Source organism: Macrotis lagotis, chromosome 1 (genome assembly GCF_037893015.1).
Source record: "Macrotis lagotis isolate mMagLag1 chromosome 1, bilby.v1.9.chrom.fasta, whole genome shotgun sequence".
NCBI lineage: Eukaryota > Metazoa > Chordata > Mammalia > Peramelemorphia > Peramelidae > Macrotis > Macrotis lagotis.
In genome coordinates, this window is record NC_133658.1 from 327,598,698 (window position 1) to 327,616,249 (window position 17,552).

Here is a 17,552-nt window from a genome sequence, read left to right on the forward strand (position 1 = left end):
ATCCAGCGCCCAAACATGGCTTCCCAATCTCTCACTTTTCTTTTTCACAGTGGGGGTCAGAGCTCTGAATATGAAAGAGGACCTAACAAATTCTGACCTTTCTTGTATCTTTACAGAGAAATCTGAGTTTCAAACAGAGAAATATCAGAGCAAAACAGGGACCTCAAAGGGGGAGCTGATTAAAGCATCCCTTCATTCCTGAGACATTCCATTCCTGTCAAAACAAACTTCGAAATGTTTTGAAATACTTGTGGTTTTGTGTGTGAAAAAGGCAAAGCTTTTACCTAAGGTTTTTTTTTTTTTTGAGTTCTTCAACTTTTTTTGAGAATAAAAAATAAAACAGGGAAGAATATATTTTGTTATTTATTCAGGACCCCTAACTAAGGGGCTTTTCTGAGAGTGCTATAGGTACTGTAGTTATCTGGTTCACTGGGACAAGCAGATCCCACTTAGTATTGAAAGAAAAAGCAAGAGAGATGGAGAGGAAGAGTAGGGAGACACAAATGGACAGAACAGGATGTAGCTAAAGAGAGATGGTAATGATGGAAAAATGTCACTTCTGAAAAAAAAGTATTATTTATAAAATGTCAGAGTTGGAAGATCAGAATATTAGCACTGGGAAGCATCTCAGTCCTTAGATAAACAAGAGAGTGACTTAAAGCATGGAATGTTAGGGACAAACAGTGCTAAAACTTTCATTCTACAGTCTCTCCCAATTCTAGTATTTTATCCTTTACAGATAAAATTTCCAAGTCTGGAATCATATGATCCTAGTCATCAAAATAACAAACATTACCTCAATTATTTCAGTCATCTCTGACTCTATGACCCTATTTGGGTTTTTTTTTGCAGAGATACTGGAGTGGTTTGTTATTTCCTTCTTCATTTCATTTTACGATGAGGAAATGGAGGCAAACAGAGATAAATGATTTGCTGGTAAGGGTCACAACAGCTAGTAAAAATCTGAGGCCAGATTTGAATTCTGGAAGATGAGTCTTCCTGATTCTAGGCTTAGCACTCCATCCACTGTACCCCTCAGAATGGTAACAATCCCAAATCTTGTTTTTTATAGAACGGGTCATGGCCAAGATCTTTCTACAAAACCAGATTTTCCTTACAAAGAAGTAACTAGCATTTACCCTTACAATATGCAGGGAGTGAAGCTGTGGGGACAGCATGAACTCACTCAAGGCCAACTCTAACCCCCACTGGGCCCTTGTATGACTTCCAAAGTCATGTGAAGACCAGATAATTTCACATGTACAGGACTATTTCAACTCCCAGTTGGGCAGACACCAAAGAAAGTTTCTGATTAATAGTCTCTGATTAGGCCATCCTTGTAAAATTGGCTAAAACAACACAATGGTGAGCCCAGATGATTAAGTTGGAAGTCCTGTGGGGTTCAATAGAAGCAGCTCATTACAGGGGAATTCCTTCAGACTGTTGGCTAGTCCAGGAAGAGAATTGGGCCGGTCTCTCCATTCCCCCAATAGTTATATGGAAATCAATGTATCATTTTTAAAACAAGGAAATTGGGGGAGGGTGGGAGAAAGAGAAGGAAGAGTTGTACTGTGCATTTTCTGACAACCCCACAGAAACACTAATAGACATGCTGGAGAGGGCTGTGTCCCAAACTCTTTAAATGTAATGCTACAACCCAAAGGAATCAGCTTCAAATGAAAAAAAAAAAAGGGACTCCCTCATCTAGATCACAAGCCCATTCATGCTTGAGGCTGGACACTGGACTAGATATGAAATGACAATTTTGAATTAAAGGGCAAAACCATATGTGTTGTTTGTCCTCCCCCATCTTAACTATGGTGGACATCCCAGCCAAAATGGATTTGAGAGAGCTCTTAGGGCCAGAGTCTCTCAGGACTCTGAAGGGATGTGGCACATAAGAATCTAAAGAGGAAGAGAATAGTGGAGAAAGAAAGAAAGGGAGAGGAGAGAAAGAAATAGAGACAGGGAGAGAATGAGAGTTGAGTCTGTGTTAGGAAGTATTAGTGTACTCAGTACTGTTAGGGTCCCTCCCTGAACTCTAAAAAAGGAAGGGAAAAATAAGGGAAAGATGTTGGAATCTAACTGCCAAGGATAATCTATGAAAACTATTTAAGGTGACTTTTCAGAGCCTCAATTTTCTCTTCTGTATCATCTCAAAGATCAATTTGAGCTGGAAAAGTATGTTTTTAACATTTTAAGTTTTATGGTCCTTTCCAGAGAGAATATTCTAGGTTTCTGGATTCAATGCTTAGAGTAGTAGAGATAAGTAATGCAGGCCCAGTCACACACAGACACATATGTCATTTTGTTAGTTCTCAAGACTTACAGTAAACTAGACCAGGATGGAGATGTCAGAGTAATACAGTTATTCTGAAATCTCTCCTTCCATGATTCTAAAGTACTCTAAATTCACTTTCTCTTCTCAGGGATGGTACCCTGAGGGACACTATGGAACAGTCGATAAAATACTGAACTTGGGGGTCAGAGAGATTTAAATTTAAATCTTGCCTATAAATGGTGGCTATGAGTATTATTCCTGAACACACTGAAGGCTATGAGTGTTAGATTTCTGAACACGCTGAAGCTGAGGAGGGAGGCACTTCCTTAGATGATGCAGATTGTAACCCATTCATATATTCTCATCTATGTGACTCTTTTCCTGACCTTCCTATAACTTTTTTTTAAGGGTTTTTTTGGTTTTGTTTTGTTTTGTTTTTGCAAATCAATGGGGTTAAGTGGATTGCCCAAGGCCACACAGCTAGGTAATTATTAAATGTCTGAGACCGGATTTGAACTTAGGTACTCCTGACTCCAGGGCCGGTGCTCTATCCACTGTACCATCTAGCCTCCCCTTCCTATAATTTCTTGGAAGGCGAAGGAAGGTATCTACTCAACTGCTGGGGCCTTAGATCTTCTAACATTAGAAAATATATAGATTTTTGTTACTAATAAAGTGTACATCTGAAAGGGTGTAAAAGTCTTCTGAACATGTAAAGATGAGAAAATTAGGGGACAGGAGGGGGAGAAACTTTTATAAAGGTGTGTGGATTAGGACTTAAAAATCTGGGGGTAATTTATAGAGACTCCAAAATTGAGATGGGGGGGTATAAGAAGGTATTGGGAGACTTTTGAAGAGTGAGTGAAGTGAGGAGTGGGAAGGTGAGAGAGAAGATAACAGGGATAAAAGAGAGTCTGAAAAAGAAAATAATGAGTAAAAATAAGATGGACAGAAATTCATAAATAATAATTATAACCTTGAATGTGAAGGGGATATTTTTACATTTTTTACAAAAAATGTAAATTGCAGAGATCCTCATCAATTGGGGTATGAGTGAATAAGTTGTGATGTATGAATGCTATGGAAAACTACCATGCTATACAAAATGATGAGCTCAAAGATCTTAGAAAGGCATGGAAAGGCTTCCCAAAAATGAGGAGGATGAAGTAACCAGAACCAGGAGAACATTGCTTACAGTAACAGTCTTGTGTGCAACTAAGTCATTTTGACTATTGTAAATATACAAATTAAAAATAAAGGACATGAGTAGCTGGGTGGCGCAGTGGATAAAGCACTGGCCCTGGAGTCAGGAGTACCTGGGTTCAAATCCGGTCTCAGACACTTAATAATTGCCTAGCTGTGTGGCCTTGGGCAAGCCACTTAACCCCATTTGCCTTGCAAAGACCTAAAAAAAAAACAACTAAAAATAAAGGACATGTGAAGAGAGCCCCTATCTACATCCAGAGAAAGAACTGATAAATAGAATAGTATGTAGAATAATTTTACATAAATATGTACATACATACATATAGAGATAGATATATCTATCTCTATTTATCTATTTGTGTCTAATGCTAACCATATCTAGGGCAGGGAGAAGAAAAAAAGAAAAGAAAGAAATTGACATGCTAATTTTGCTATATATTTGGAGAGAATTCTAAGTTGTACATGGTAGATTTGCAGTTTAATGTGCAATCATATTTTTATTGTTTATTATTTTTGTTTATTGTTTATTTTTGTTTATTTTATTTTTTATTTTGTTCTCTGAAATGAAAAAAAATAATTAATAAAATAATTAAAATAATAATTAAAAAAAGATACTCAGTATAGAGGCTGTCTATCTCACTCCATGAGGGACCTTTTCTCTTTTCCAGGCACATACCTCTTTGATGACATATTTTACACTATGTTACTGTAAATAGTTTAATAATAATTTTTTGAATAAATGATAAAGGGGTTAAAACACTGGAATTCACCATCCTTTCCTCCTAATGTTTGTTTTCTGGTCTACTCACAGAGTCTACTGGTCTACTCCAGATCACTGTGTGTGTGTGTGTGTGTGTGTGTGTGTGTGTATGTGTATATATTAAATTATTTTATTAAACTAGTTTCTCAGTAAGATTCTTCCATTTCTTTCTGATACTTTTGATGTTATTCTGATTGGTTTTGATGTTTTGATCTGGGTTTTGCTTTTTTGCATTTCAAAATCATTCTTGTTTAAGAGCAAGATTTTCTCAGCTTCACCAAGAAGCTGAAGATTGGTGGCATTAGCCTTGTTAGAAGTAAACCCAATTTATCAGAAGCCCTGATTTCAGTTCTATTCTCTGTGAGTCCTTGGGAAAGTCATTTCCAGTAAGTCGATATGCATTTATTAGGCACTTATGTGTGGAGGCACTGTCCTAGCACTGGGAATGCAAAGAAACACAGAATCAGCCCTTGAGAAGCTTATGATCTAATGGGAAGATATTAGATGTCTTAGAAGACAGTGGGATGGTGCAGTAGAGAGATGCTCATCTTGCAGTCAGGAAGACCTAAGTTCAAACACTAGCCATGAGACCCTGGACAAGTCACTTAACCTTTATCTGACCTTTAGTTTCCTCATCTGCAAAATAGGGCTAATATTAGCACCTGTTTCCCAGGTTGTTGAGATGAGATAATACTTGGAAAATACATTGAAAACTTCTAAGTCTTATATAAATGCTAGATACTATTATTATTAATTTCCCTTGGTAAGCCTATATTTCCTCAACTATAAACTGGAGGGTTAGCCTATAGCAGAGACTCTTATCTTTTATTTGTGTCACTGACACTTGTGAAAATCTGATAAAGCCTATGAGCCACTTCTCAGAATAATGTTTTAAATGCATAAAATAAAATACATAGAATTACAAAGAAAACTTATTATAATGAAATATAATTTATGTGTGTATATTATGTACATATATACACACATATATATACACCTGCCTAGGGATGCATATATAAAGATACATATATACATAAATGTATAAATACATATGAGTTCAAAGACCCTACATAAAGTATTCTTGAAGACGACTCTCAGCTCCAAAGATTTAGTGAAGTGGGTATAAGAGGGGAGAGACACATTATTCTATATCCATTTAAAGAAAACCAAGAAGGTCAGAGACTTGACAGTCCTCACTGGATGACAAAATAGTATCTGTCAATGCAGTACAGTGAACAGAATGCCGAGACTAGAATTAGGATGTCCTGAGTTCAAATGTGACCTCAGATATTTACTAGCTATGTGACCCTGGGAAAATCACTTCACCCTGTTTGCCTCAGTTTACTCATCTATAAAATGAGCTGGGGAACAAAATGGCAAACCACTCCAGTATTATTGCCAAGAAAATCCCAAATGTGATCATGACAGAAACAACTGAAAGAAAATAACAAATGTGTATTCAACTTATCTAGGGTTGAATGCTAAACACTTCAAGGAGCTTGAGAAGACAACCTGCAAGCAACTACGTACAAAAACTATAGAACCATGCCTTCCTATTCCCAAATCTCTGAAATGTATTAGCATAGAAACCTTCTGTGATGATATATTGGTTAGAGGAAGCCCCTGATGCTCAGGTCTCTTCACTGTCTTTCAGATGCATTAAAAGTGACTACATACCCCCCACCCCGTCTTCTCTTCAAGTTTCACCTCCCATCTTTGACAAATCCAAGGGAAGGGTTTCCCCTTCTCACTAACTCTCCTCCCAGAATTCTACTAAGGGAGTTGGAAGGATTGTGAAGCCCCTGGAGGTAGCAAGAGGTCTACTCCTGGAGATTATCAAATAACTGCTGAATGACCCTTTGTTGAGGTTATAGCAGAATGGCTAAAAGACCACTGAGGTTCCTTTCAGCTCAGATCTTAGCTTCAAAGATATCTGCAGTTTTTTCAGTGCATTGTTGGACAATTGAAATTATTAGGAGGCTTTTTTCCTCATGTTGACTCAAAATTTACCTCATTATAATTTCTACTGACTACTAGTTTTACCCTCAGGTTCCAAGAAAAAGTCTAATCCTTATTCCACTCTATCACTTAAAAGAAATACTAGGAACACTGGGATAGAGAGCATTACACCTGCCTTCCCTGGTACCTAATAATCAGTCCCAATAATGATTAACATGGGAATTTATATAGCACTTTGTGTTTACATTTTTGTGCACATGATTTCATTTGATTATCACAAAAATCCTATGAGGCTGTAACAGTATAATTATCCTCATTTTACAGAGAATTAAATAGGATCAAGGACTCTAAAGTGGCCAACAGCTAAAGTCGAACCCAGGCACACCCAGTTTCTTTGATTCCAGATTCTTTCCCCCATATCTCACTGTTGCTTTCACTTCTGTTGTGATGTTTTCAGACTGAACTTTATCTCAGTTAGAAAGATCACCTCTTGCTAGCTCTTATACTTTATGTTTCTTCCTTAAGGATATTATTTCTCTCTCATCACATTCAATTTGGATCATTGTATACCATGGAAACAATGTGAAGACTGGCAAATTGCCTTCTATGGGGGGTGGGGGGAGGGAAGTAAGATTAGGGAAAAATTGTAAAACTCAAAATAAATTTTAAAAAAAGAGTAAAAAAAAAAAAGAAAAGAAAAGAGATCACCTGGTTCTGGACCAGAGGTGACATAGTCCTACCTTCCACTCAAGACTACCTCTATCACAACCTATACAAAGATCTTCCCAGTTGCTTGAATACCTATAATAATAAGGAGTTCCCAAGTCTTACCAAGTAATTATTGGAAACATATGATTAAGAGTAAGGAAGAATCTTAGAGTTCATATAATTTAAATCCTTCATTTTACAAAGGAGGAAATTGAGGCCAAGGGAGGTTGGGTGATTTGCCCAATGTCACATAGCTAGGAAGTAGCAGAACTGAAACCCAAGTCATCTCGATCCCCATTCAAGGCAAATTTCCACTCTCCGATGGCTGTCCTGCAGAGCCAGTCAAAATTATCTTCCCTTTGACTTTCTCGCCCTCTCCTCATTTCTGCCCTCCAGGGTCAAGGAGAACAAATCTAATCTCTCTTCTCTATGACAACCTTTCATTCACTGGAAACATAGGGATAATGTTCTCCTGCTCAGGATTCTCTTCATCTCGTGACATGGTCTCAGTGCTGCTGTTGCTCTTCTTTGGCAGGTGGCAAGCCCCCACTCCTCCTCGTGTCAGGGTTCCCTGTCCATAGGGTCTTGGTGTGAGTGGGTCCCACCTGCCCTTGTCCCAGACGCAGAGAGCCTTGCAGCTGGTTGTTCTTGCTCCAAGCAAGAGACACGCTTGGATCTTGGGAGCTGTGTACGGGCAAATCCTTCATTTCTCTTTCATTACCCCGGCATGTTCTGTCACTTATTTTTTCCTGTATGCAATCCTGCCTGACAAATATGATCTGCTGCCTGGTAATTCGTCTGACGCTTATTCTGTTCCTTGCTCTAATTATGGCTCCGGTCCCTGACACGGAGGCATCCTCGCTGCCACCGCCGGGTAGTACACCTGTCACCCTGGCTGTAGTACTGCCTAATGTTCTTTCATGCCAGGCTGATGGGAGCAAACACAAAATCTAAGGGAGTCAAGGGTGGGGGAGAAGAGAAATAGATGAATGCAGCTGCAAAAGTCCCAGGTTTGATTCGTGGGTCAGCGACTGTAGCATCAGAGAGAGGTTGAGTTGCTATGGCAATGCTGCCATCGATACTACTAAGGACACACAGTAGGTCCGCATTAAAATGAGGAAACACTTATTGAAACAGATGCACCACTGTCACCCCAATCCCATCAATGCTAGAAACAGAATCCAAGAATCAAAAACCTCAGAACACAGAATGTTGGAAGACAGAATACAGAACACAGACAAATCACTTCACCTAAGACTCAGTTTCTTTGTCTAAAAAAAGAAAGGATTAGACTAGATATCCTGGGTCCCTTCCAGTTATAGACAGCACTGGAAAGGTTAGCACAGAAAGACAACCTTAGAACAGAGGGGATCCAATATCCTCATTCTGCCAATGAGGAAAATGAGGTTCAAATCAGTAAAGCAATTTACTTAGGGGTCATGTAACAAGTTAATGCCAAAGGCAGAGATTGGAACTCAGGGCTCCTGACTGAATGACAACTTCTTCAACTAATTCAACAACTTTACAAAATTGGGGATGGAAGAATTGGCTCATTATTTTGGTAAGTTTCATTGTAATGAGCAGAGTTTCTTTTTTTTCCCTTTCCATCCTTCAGCTAGAAATTTAGTAATAAAAATATGAACTGACATTTATATGAAGCTTTGGGATTTTAAAATGCTGACCCTAGTTTGATCCTTAAAATCTCAGGAGGAAAAAGTCATGCATTGTTATCTCTGCTCCCTGTAGCAGTAAACTGAGGCTTGGGAGACTCACCCCAAGGTCACACAGCAAAGGGCCAGGGCTAGAATGGGACCTGAACCCTTCAGTTCCAAATTCAATCCTTCTTCACTCCATCCCTTTCCTGGTTTGCTCATGTTCAAAATAATTTCTATCTGCATTTGGAAGAGGGACAGGGGCTCACAAAGTGGTGTTCTCCTGATAATCACATAGGGGTCTTCAATTAGTCCAAGGATAAGGGTTGTATGCTCAGACCTAATCCATTTCTAAGTCCCAATTTATTCTTATTAGTATAATAAAGTACAGCAGCCAAACTAGATAAAATCAGATCATTGCAAAAGATCATGTTTCTGCCCATTCCTAATGATGTGATCTTAACTGGATCTGATGGTTTGGGTTTTTTTTTTTTTGAAGGGGAAGGGGGTGTGTTCATGCATGCATGTGTGTGTGTGCATGTCTACTGCACATATGCATGTGAGTGCACAGACACAGTACAAAAAAGCTCAAATTGGACAGGGTAGAACTATGGATATTTTTAACTACTCAGAAGAAAAGGTTGGTTTCTCTCAGTTTCTCCATTTTCTCTCTTTTCCCCACACCTGATGTGATCACAGGACACAAAATAAAATTCCACCTGCCGTGTGTGTGTGTGTGTGTGTGTGTGTGTGTGTGTGTGTGTGTGTGTGTCTGTGTGTGTGTGTGTTGATGATACATTTTTTTAAAGTATTTTAGCTAATGTTTTATAAGTAGAGTTGCATGCCTCAGTGGAATCAAGAGAAAAGAGATCACGGGCTGGCATAATGGAAAGAACTCTCAGCTGATACAGCGTCAAGATGCTGAATCTGAGTCCCAGCACTACCACTGATTCATTTTGTGAGGTTGAGCAACTTACAACTTTTTGAACCTAAGTTTCCACATTTTTAAAATGAGGGAGTAGGACTAAATGGCTGATCAATCAAAGGCATGTATTAAGTGTCTACTATATGCTAATGCACATTAGACACTGAAGGTACAAATACAAAAGTAAGACACTACCTATTCTCTAGGAGTTTAAATTCTTTTTTTTTTTTACAAAGGAAACCAGTTTTATTGGAATACAGTTATATGTGCATATATATAATATATTAGATATATTAGATACATCATATACATATGTATATACATACATACACAACACATGTAGGGTTTGTGTGGTATATATTTACATATACACACAAATTCACTCAACATCCTATGAATGAATTTAAATCTAGGAGTTTAAATTCTTCTGAGGAGGTACATAATCACAGATAAGTAAATAAAATTAAGCTTTAATAGCTTAAAACTATACACTTAAGCCTTTGGGTTCAGCCTGTATAGGATATATATATATATATATATATATATATATATATATATATATATATATACACCAAATAAATACACAATAATTGAAAGGAGAGTGGGATATGAACAACTCAGGGAAGGTTTTATAATGCAGCACTTTAGCTGACTTTCAAAAGGACTCAGAGCTTACAAGAGGCACAGATAAGAAAGAAATACATTCCAGGCATGATGGACAGACAGACGTAGAGAAGAATGGACTAGAAAGAAATGCAAAGTAGCCAGTTTGGCAAGAGTGTGGAGCATGTGAAGGAGGAATAATTTGTTATCAGTCTGGTAAGTTAGGCTGGAGCCAGAATGCGAAAGGTTTTAAATACCAGGGGAGTTTGTGTTTTATCCTAAAGGTAACAGGGAGCTTTTGAAGCTTCCTGAGCAGAAGGAAGACATCTCAGACCTACATTTGAGAATAACCATTTGGCAGCTATGTGGGATGGATTGAAGTGAATATAGATAGACCTTAGGAGGCTACCACCATAGTCCAGAAGAAAGGTGATGCCTGTGTAGGGGCTCTAACATTCTGTTCTAAAGTCCTCTGCAGCTCTGTATTATGTTCCAATATTCAGAGAATCAAATGATTTGGAATGTCATCCAACATTCTCAGTTTACAGCTAAGGAAATTGATGCACAAAGTGATAGGTAACTTACCCAAAATGGAAGAGCACAACCAGGGCTAGGATTTGAACTGAGGTCTGGATGCCAAATCAAAACCTTACTCACTATATTCTAAGATCCTTTTCATTCTAATAGAATATTCTCTAGGGTCCTTTCCAGCTCTAACATTCTGTATTTCAATGTTCTTTTCAACTGACAAACTTTATGTTCTAATATCTCTTAAGATTCTTTGAGCCTCCACACAAATATCAGAAAAGCAGAGGGAATTTAATTTACACTTAGATTTCACCATGAATACGAAAGGAAGAGGAAAAAGAGATAAATTGGGTGAAACAAACATTATCTGGTGAGGCCCCCAAAACTAGAATAGGTCAGTATTACTTAAGCCATAACAGTCAAGGCTGGTATCACTTCTGAATGAGATAATAACCAACCCAAAAGTGATTGAGAGCAAAGCCAGCTTCCTAGTATTCAAACCTTCTGAATCAGAGGGGTATGACACAGTTGTTTTTTTTTTAAAGCACTTTAAACAGCTACCACTGTTTGATCACCAGAATTAATAAATTTCACCAAATCATATGCTATCCGCTACAAGTCTCAGAGCCATCTGGAGCTATATGAATAATGCACACTAACAGTTTACATGAAGAAATCATATTTTTCAGAGAGCTCCTTCGTGTGAACCAAAAGACGCTCCCATATTATCATTCTGTTTACTCTCAATGTGTGTCACTTGCACAAAGGTGTCGGAACATGAGAGACAGACCAGCTTGTAAGTTTGGGGTGAGACGGAAATGAATTGGGCCCAAAACCATTTTTAAGAGGTTGGGGAGAGAAAGAAGAAGGAAAGAACTTTGCTGTAAATCACAATTTCCATTTCCTTTCCTCAGAACGATTTTGGTGAAAATTTTAATAAAATTAACAGTGATAATAACACTGCCTTGTATTTCTGGTCCCAGCTTGGTTACAATGGACAAATCACTTACCCTCTCGGGCCTTAAGTTTTCTCATCTATAAAATGGATATATTGTAATAGATCATGTCCTTTTCCTGCTCTAAAAGTCCATGTTCTGTATTTCATAAGATTCTGTGTCTGAAGGTTCTTCCAGTTCTAACAGTTTGTGATTCTATGGGTTTAAACAGGACACTGGAGGAGCAAGCTTTAGGCAAATTTGACTTTTACTTAAACCTGATGGAAGCAGCTACTGGAGAATATAGAGAAGCATACAGAAGAAGTAAGGAAGAAAACAGAATTCTCTGGCTTCCAAAACAAACTTTAGCAGAGATGTCTTCATAGTGAGTTCTATAAGGAATTTGTGGGCTTTGGTGTTTAAAGTGACAAAACCTTGCTGAGGTCTAAGATTCCAATGCAATTCCAACTAATTTCTCAGAGGAAATTATCTCCCCCCAAAGTCGTTAAACAAATTGAATTGTTCAGTTGTACCTGACCCTTAATGATCTGATTTGGGGTTTTCTTGGCAAAGATACTGACTAGACTGGAGTGGTTTTGCCATTGCCTTCTCTAACTCATTTTATAGATGAGGAAACTAAGGCAAACAGAGTTAAATGACTTGTTGAGAGTCAGACAGCTAGGAAATGTCTGAGACCAAATTTGAATTCAGTTCTTCCTTACTCCAGATCCTGTTAGGAACTACCTAACTGCTCTAAGTTGAATTCCTTGAAGTCAAATTCTATTTTATATTAAAAATACATTTACCCCTCCAACAACATCTGTTGCTTCTGAGAAAACACATTATGAAGAAAAGAAATATTTCCAAGGATATTTAATTTCAAAAGAAGAACACTGCAAATGAGCAACTTCTGAAGGGTATAGAATTATCAATGTCCTTGGGAAACATCAATGTGGGGTATACCTATCTTGGAGTTTATCTTTTCCTCACATGAAAGGAATTTTAAGGTTAGCAATCGCTATTAATTTTTCTGCTTTATATATTCAGAATTTATATATTGGTGTGTGTGAGAGAGAGAGATACACACAGAGACAGAGTGGAGGAGGGAGATAGAGATAGAGATAGAGATAAAGATAGAGAGAGAGAGAGAGAGAGAGAGAGAGAGAGAGAGAGAGAGAGAGGAGGGAGGGAAGGAAAGATAGAGGGAGGAGGAGGAAAGAGGAGAGGAGGGGAAAAAAGAGAGGGAATAAGGAAATGCATACTAGTCCTCACTTTCAAATAAGAGAAAATACAGTTGCAATACTGCCTAATACCAAATCTTACTGAGTTCTCTGGCAGGGGAGGGGCTTACCTAAGGAATGTGCTGCCGTGGTCTTGGAGCTGAAGAAGCGACCCAGTCCAAGATCTCCCAGCTTCACTACACCTGTGGCTGTTATAAACACGTTGGCAGGTTTTATATCTGGGAGGAAAGGAAGGCTAGATGTCAAACTCAAGAGGCATTATGTGACCTAAAGGCTCAATCTTAACAAAAATGTACGTGTTATATACACCCCACCACAGACTAGACACCCTGCAGAGCACCCACACACAGCAAAAGAAGTCAGAGTGGTCCAGTAGAAAGCCCTGGACACAGATACAGAAGACCTGAGTTCCAGGACTGGCTCTGCCACTCACTTATTCTATGACTCAGGGCTAGTCGTTTTACTTTGCTAAGCCTCAGTTTATTCAATTGTAGAATTGTAGAAAATAGGTTGGAATACACAGTGTATAGGAGGTTCTTTGTGGCCCTGTTTCTGAAGTCTGAGAAACATGGCTTCAAATCCCCTGTCTACAATTTGTGTGACCTCAATTGAGGTCTCAGCTTCCTCATTTGTAAAGTGGGGGGGGGCATTAAATGGTCTCTGAGGAGCCTTCTAGAGACTTTATATGGTCTAGCATTGTAGGCTCTAAGGTTTCTTCTCACTCTTAACAGTATGTATTCTAAGGAACCTCTTGAGCTCTAAGGTCCTTTCCAATTATAACATTCCATGATTCTAAAGAATTCAGGAAGGCTGGAAAATTGTGGGAAAGGTCTGGCACATTAGGGCACTCTTCTGAGGACCCAAGAAACTTCTACCTCATCCATCATCACATCCTCCTTATACAAGAACATTGATGTGGCAGTTTAGGGCATCCCCCAAACTGGGCCTTCGACTTGTGACACCCCGCTAAGGCAGGTTTGACACCTGACTCAGTCTCAGTGTCTGGAATACAAAGCGGCTCTTCTTCCTAAGGCTCCCCTTACTCTGGACCGACTGCTTTAACAAGGAGGAAAAAAAAAACCCAACCCACTACCAGGAGAAATCCATCTCACGGTGCTGCGCGGCCCTCTCCAAACATGCGTTGGCTGCACATCAGCATAATTGTTTTTGAATGTAGCCACTTACTAATTGGAACATTATATTATTATTCAGTGGAAAGAGAGAGCGGATTAATGTTACCTCTGTGCATCACCCTGCGGGAGTGCATGTGCTCCACGGCGCTACACAACTGCACAAAGTACTTCCAGACCGTCCTCTCGGGGATTAACCGTTTCTGCTTTTTAAAAAACTGCAGAAGGAAAAGCAACACCCAAAGACAGGAGGAGAGAGGGGGAGGGGAGGAGGGGACAAAGAAAGACAAGAGGAAAGAGAGGGAGGGAGAAAAGAGGAGAGAGCCAGCAGGAGAAGGGAGGAAAGAAAGAGGGTGAGAGACAAGGAAGAGGGAGAAAAGCAAGAAAAGCGAAAGAAGAGAAGAAAAAAGGAGAAAAGAAGAGGGTAGAAAGAGAAAGATGGAAAAGGAAGAGGAAAAGGAAAAAGAGAGGAGCAGAAGGTTAGAAAGAGAAGGTGTTGAGGAGAAAGGGGAAAGGGGGAGGGAGAGGAGAAAAGGACAAAGAAAGACAAGAGAAAAAGGGAGGGAAAAAAGAAAGGGAGGGAAGGAGGGATGAAGAAGCAGGAAAGAGGGGAGAGAGAGATAAGGAAAAGAGAGATGAGAGGAATAGAAAGAGAGAAGAAAAGAGAAGAGGAGAGGGTGGCGAGAGAAAGATGGAAAAGAAGGAGGAGAGAAGAGAGGAACAGAAGGTTAGAAAGAGAAGGTGTTGAGGAGAGAGGAGAAAGGGAACAGGGAGAAGATAGGAGGGTGGAGAGATGAGAGAAGGTGGGGAGAAGAGAAGAAAGGGGAAATGAGAGATACACATTATTAGGAAAAAATACCAAGTTCCACCCTCCCCCCCAAATTTATCAGGTATAATGGAAGAGATCACTGAATGAGGAGGCAGATGAGCTGGGGGATAGCACCAGTAGTGCTCCAGTATATCGGTGTGATTTTAGGCAATGCATAGAATCATCACCCCTCTTAGCTCTAGCTCCCTCATTTGTAAGACGGATAATACTTTCCTGCTCTCTTACAAGATATGATGTAAAAGCTTGATGGGAGCTCAGAGGTGAGCTAATCCAAACTCACTTTACATCCAGATGAGGAAAGAGAGACTCAGAAAAGTAGCAATACAATATGACAAAGCCTGTCTGTGCCAGGGCTGCAACTCAAAGCCCAGTTTTCTTTTTTTTTGTTTCTATTTTTTGTTATGAGGCTAATCATGAGTACATATTATACACTGTAAAGCAGTATGTAATTGCTAGAAGGTTTTTTGTTTTTTTTTTAAGTTCAGGTTATGTCACCTGCTGATAACTTCTGTCCTATCCCCATAAATCTCTAGCAAGAAGTCAAATATGCCCCACCATTACCATTTTAGTGTGTGTGTCTGTGTGTGTGTGTGTAAGCCTCCTACAACCCACTAATTAACAACCATTACAAAAAACACACTTAAATAGGTTTGACATTCTTGAATGGACACCAATTATAATTAGCATTAATCTCCTTAATTACCTTATGAAACATATTTAATGCCTCAAAACAACAAATGTTGAGGATATCTTCCCTTAAGTAATAAAATGAGTTTGGGGGGGAGAGGAAAAAAAAATGTGTGTAGATAGATAACAGATAAGTTTTCTGATGATCCTCCATCCCCATCAAATACTTTTTCCCAAAGGAATCTGAGATTCAGATGCACAGTACAATGGAAACAATACTGACAAGATATCAGGCTACCTGGGTTCAAGTCTTGGTTCTGCCATTTATAAGCTGTGTGACCTCTGGCAAATAACTTCTCCTCCCCAAGTCATTTCTTCATCTGTAAAATGAGGGTTCAGACTAGGTGGTCCCCAAAGTCCCTTCCAACTCTCTTAGTCAACTTTCTAAGATATCTTCCTGTTCTTTCTTTGACTCTAAGTATGTCCTGAGTTATAAGGCACAGGCAAGTATCTGAATTTCAACAGCTCAGGGATTAAGCGTAAACAAAACAGAACGCACAACCCTGTCTGGCAAAGGATACCCGGACACCCTGGAATGCATGGTTGGCCTTCTCTGGTGGTAATGGCTGCCAGAGAAGTGCTTGGGGTGGGGGTAAGATGATATGTGGCATTCTCAGCCACGGGCCAGCTCTGGCAGGAAGTTGCTTATAATCCTCAAACTGTAAACTGGGACCTTACTGGCAGAAGTTCATCTAGGAACAGCGTGTGCAGGATCTGGGCAGCTAAAACTCATACAGTGTCAACAGTAGCTTCAATCTCTTCTTTTTCCAATTCTGTTTGGATGCCAATTGCCTGCCTCTGGTCTGAGTTTCATGAACAATGTCACTGCCAGGCTTTTATCTGATTCAATAGATGTTCAGACCAATTCCAGTGAAATCTTCACCCTCCTTCAAAGTCCAGCTTGAGGGTCACCTTCTCCAAGAAGACTTCCCTGATGCTCTTTCCATTTGGAAATGAGCTCTCCCTTCTATAAGTTCCTTTTAGTGTTTTGTCAGGAATATTCCAAGTATTCTTCACTTAATACTCTGATGTACAGGATCATTCAATCTAGACTACTCCAGGATCCATGACTTTACCCTGCAAGGCTACCTTGACTCCCCTCCACTAGGCAGATCTCAACACCTCCAATGATTTAGATATGCTCTAAATCTGAAGGCTCATGAACTTTTTCTAAATAATTTTCATAACTATATCTCAATATAAATAATTTCCTTTGCAATTGTTTTATTTTATTCATTTAAAAACATCACTCTAAGAAGAGGTCTATAGACTCCACTAGACTACCAAAGGTGTCCATGATGCAAAATAAGGTTAAGAATCCTTGCTATGGAATCTGGTTTCATGAGTCATCGTGGCTAGGAAAAAACCCAACCAATAACCAGCCTTGTAGTGATGAACTTCTTTGTACTACTTTAGACAGCCAACATCAGATCTAAGACCCAGCTTATGCATAATTTTTCTGGCTTGTAAGAATTGCTGGAGCCTACACTCCCTTGGTAGAACTTTCCAGAGTCCAGGTCACCTCCACTGGACAGCAATGGAAGAGGGCTTGAGTAGAGGTGGCACCATATACTATTTTATTCAAATCATAGCTTTGTATTTTAGTGAAACAAAAATGAAAGACAATAGGTAAACAGGGGGGTGGGGGGAAATCCACTAATAGCCCCAAGACTTCAGAGAACCAAAGGATGGTGAGGCAACTGGAGACCAGGATAATACTTAGCCAATAGTAAGAAATTGCTGTTAATCTGCTAAAGTCAAAGATCATTGACAGAAATGACAATAGTTAATCTGGAAAAACAAGACTCAGGATGGGGACATGATTCTTGCTTTCTCTTTTTTGGAGAAAGAGGAGGCATGGGATAGTGGAACTAACATTGGTTCTAAAATCAAGAAACATGGATTCAAATCTTGTTCCCATGACTATTTTAACTGATATCATTGGGTTCTACTCTCCTCAGTTATTAAATGAAGATGTTGGCCAAGATGGCATTAGCAGTCTCTCCCAACTCTGAGTCTATGATCTTGTGACCCTAAGATTTGTCATCTGAGCTGATGATTAGACTGGTTCTGTTTGACTTCAAAGGGATGAAGATGGAAGTTTCAGA

The 17,552-nt window shown here is 39.2% G+C and overlaps 1 protein-coding gene across 3 annotated transcripts in view; it reads right to left on the bottom strand.

Moving 5' to 3' along the window:
* NEK6 (NIMA related kinase 6) overlaps nt 1-17,552 on the bottom strand; it is a 128,534-nt gene that overhangs the window by 21,765 nt on the left and 89,217 nt on the right. For all 3 annotated transcript variants that reach the window (XM_074211606.1, XM_074211604.1, XM_074211605.1), the window contains exons 6-7: nt 14,038-14,146; nt 12,909-13,016 (exon numbers count right to left, since the gene is read on the bottom strand). In XM_074211606.1, coding sequence (XP_074067707.1) covers nt 12,909-13,016; nt 14,038-14,146 — 217 coding nt within the window. The remainder of the gene's footprint in view (nt 1-12,908; nt 13,017-14,037; nt 14,147-17,552) is intronic.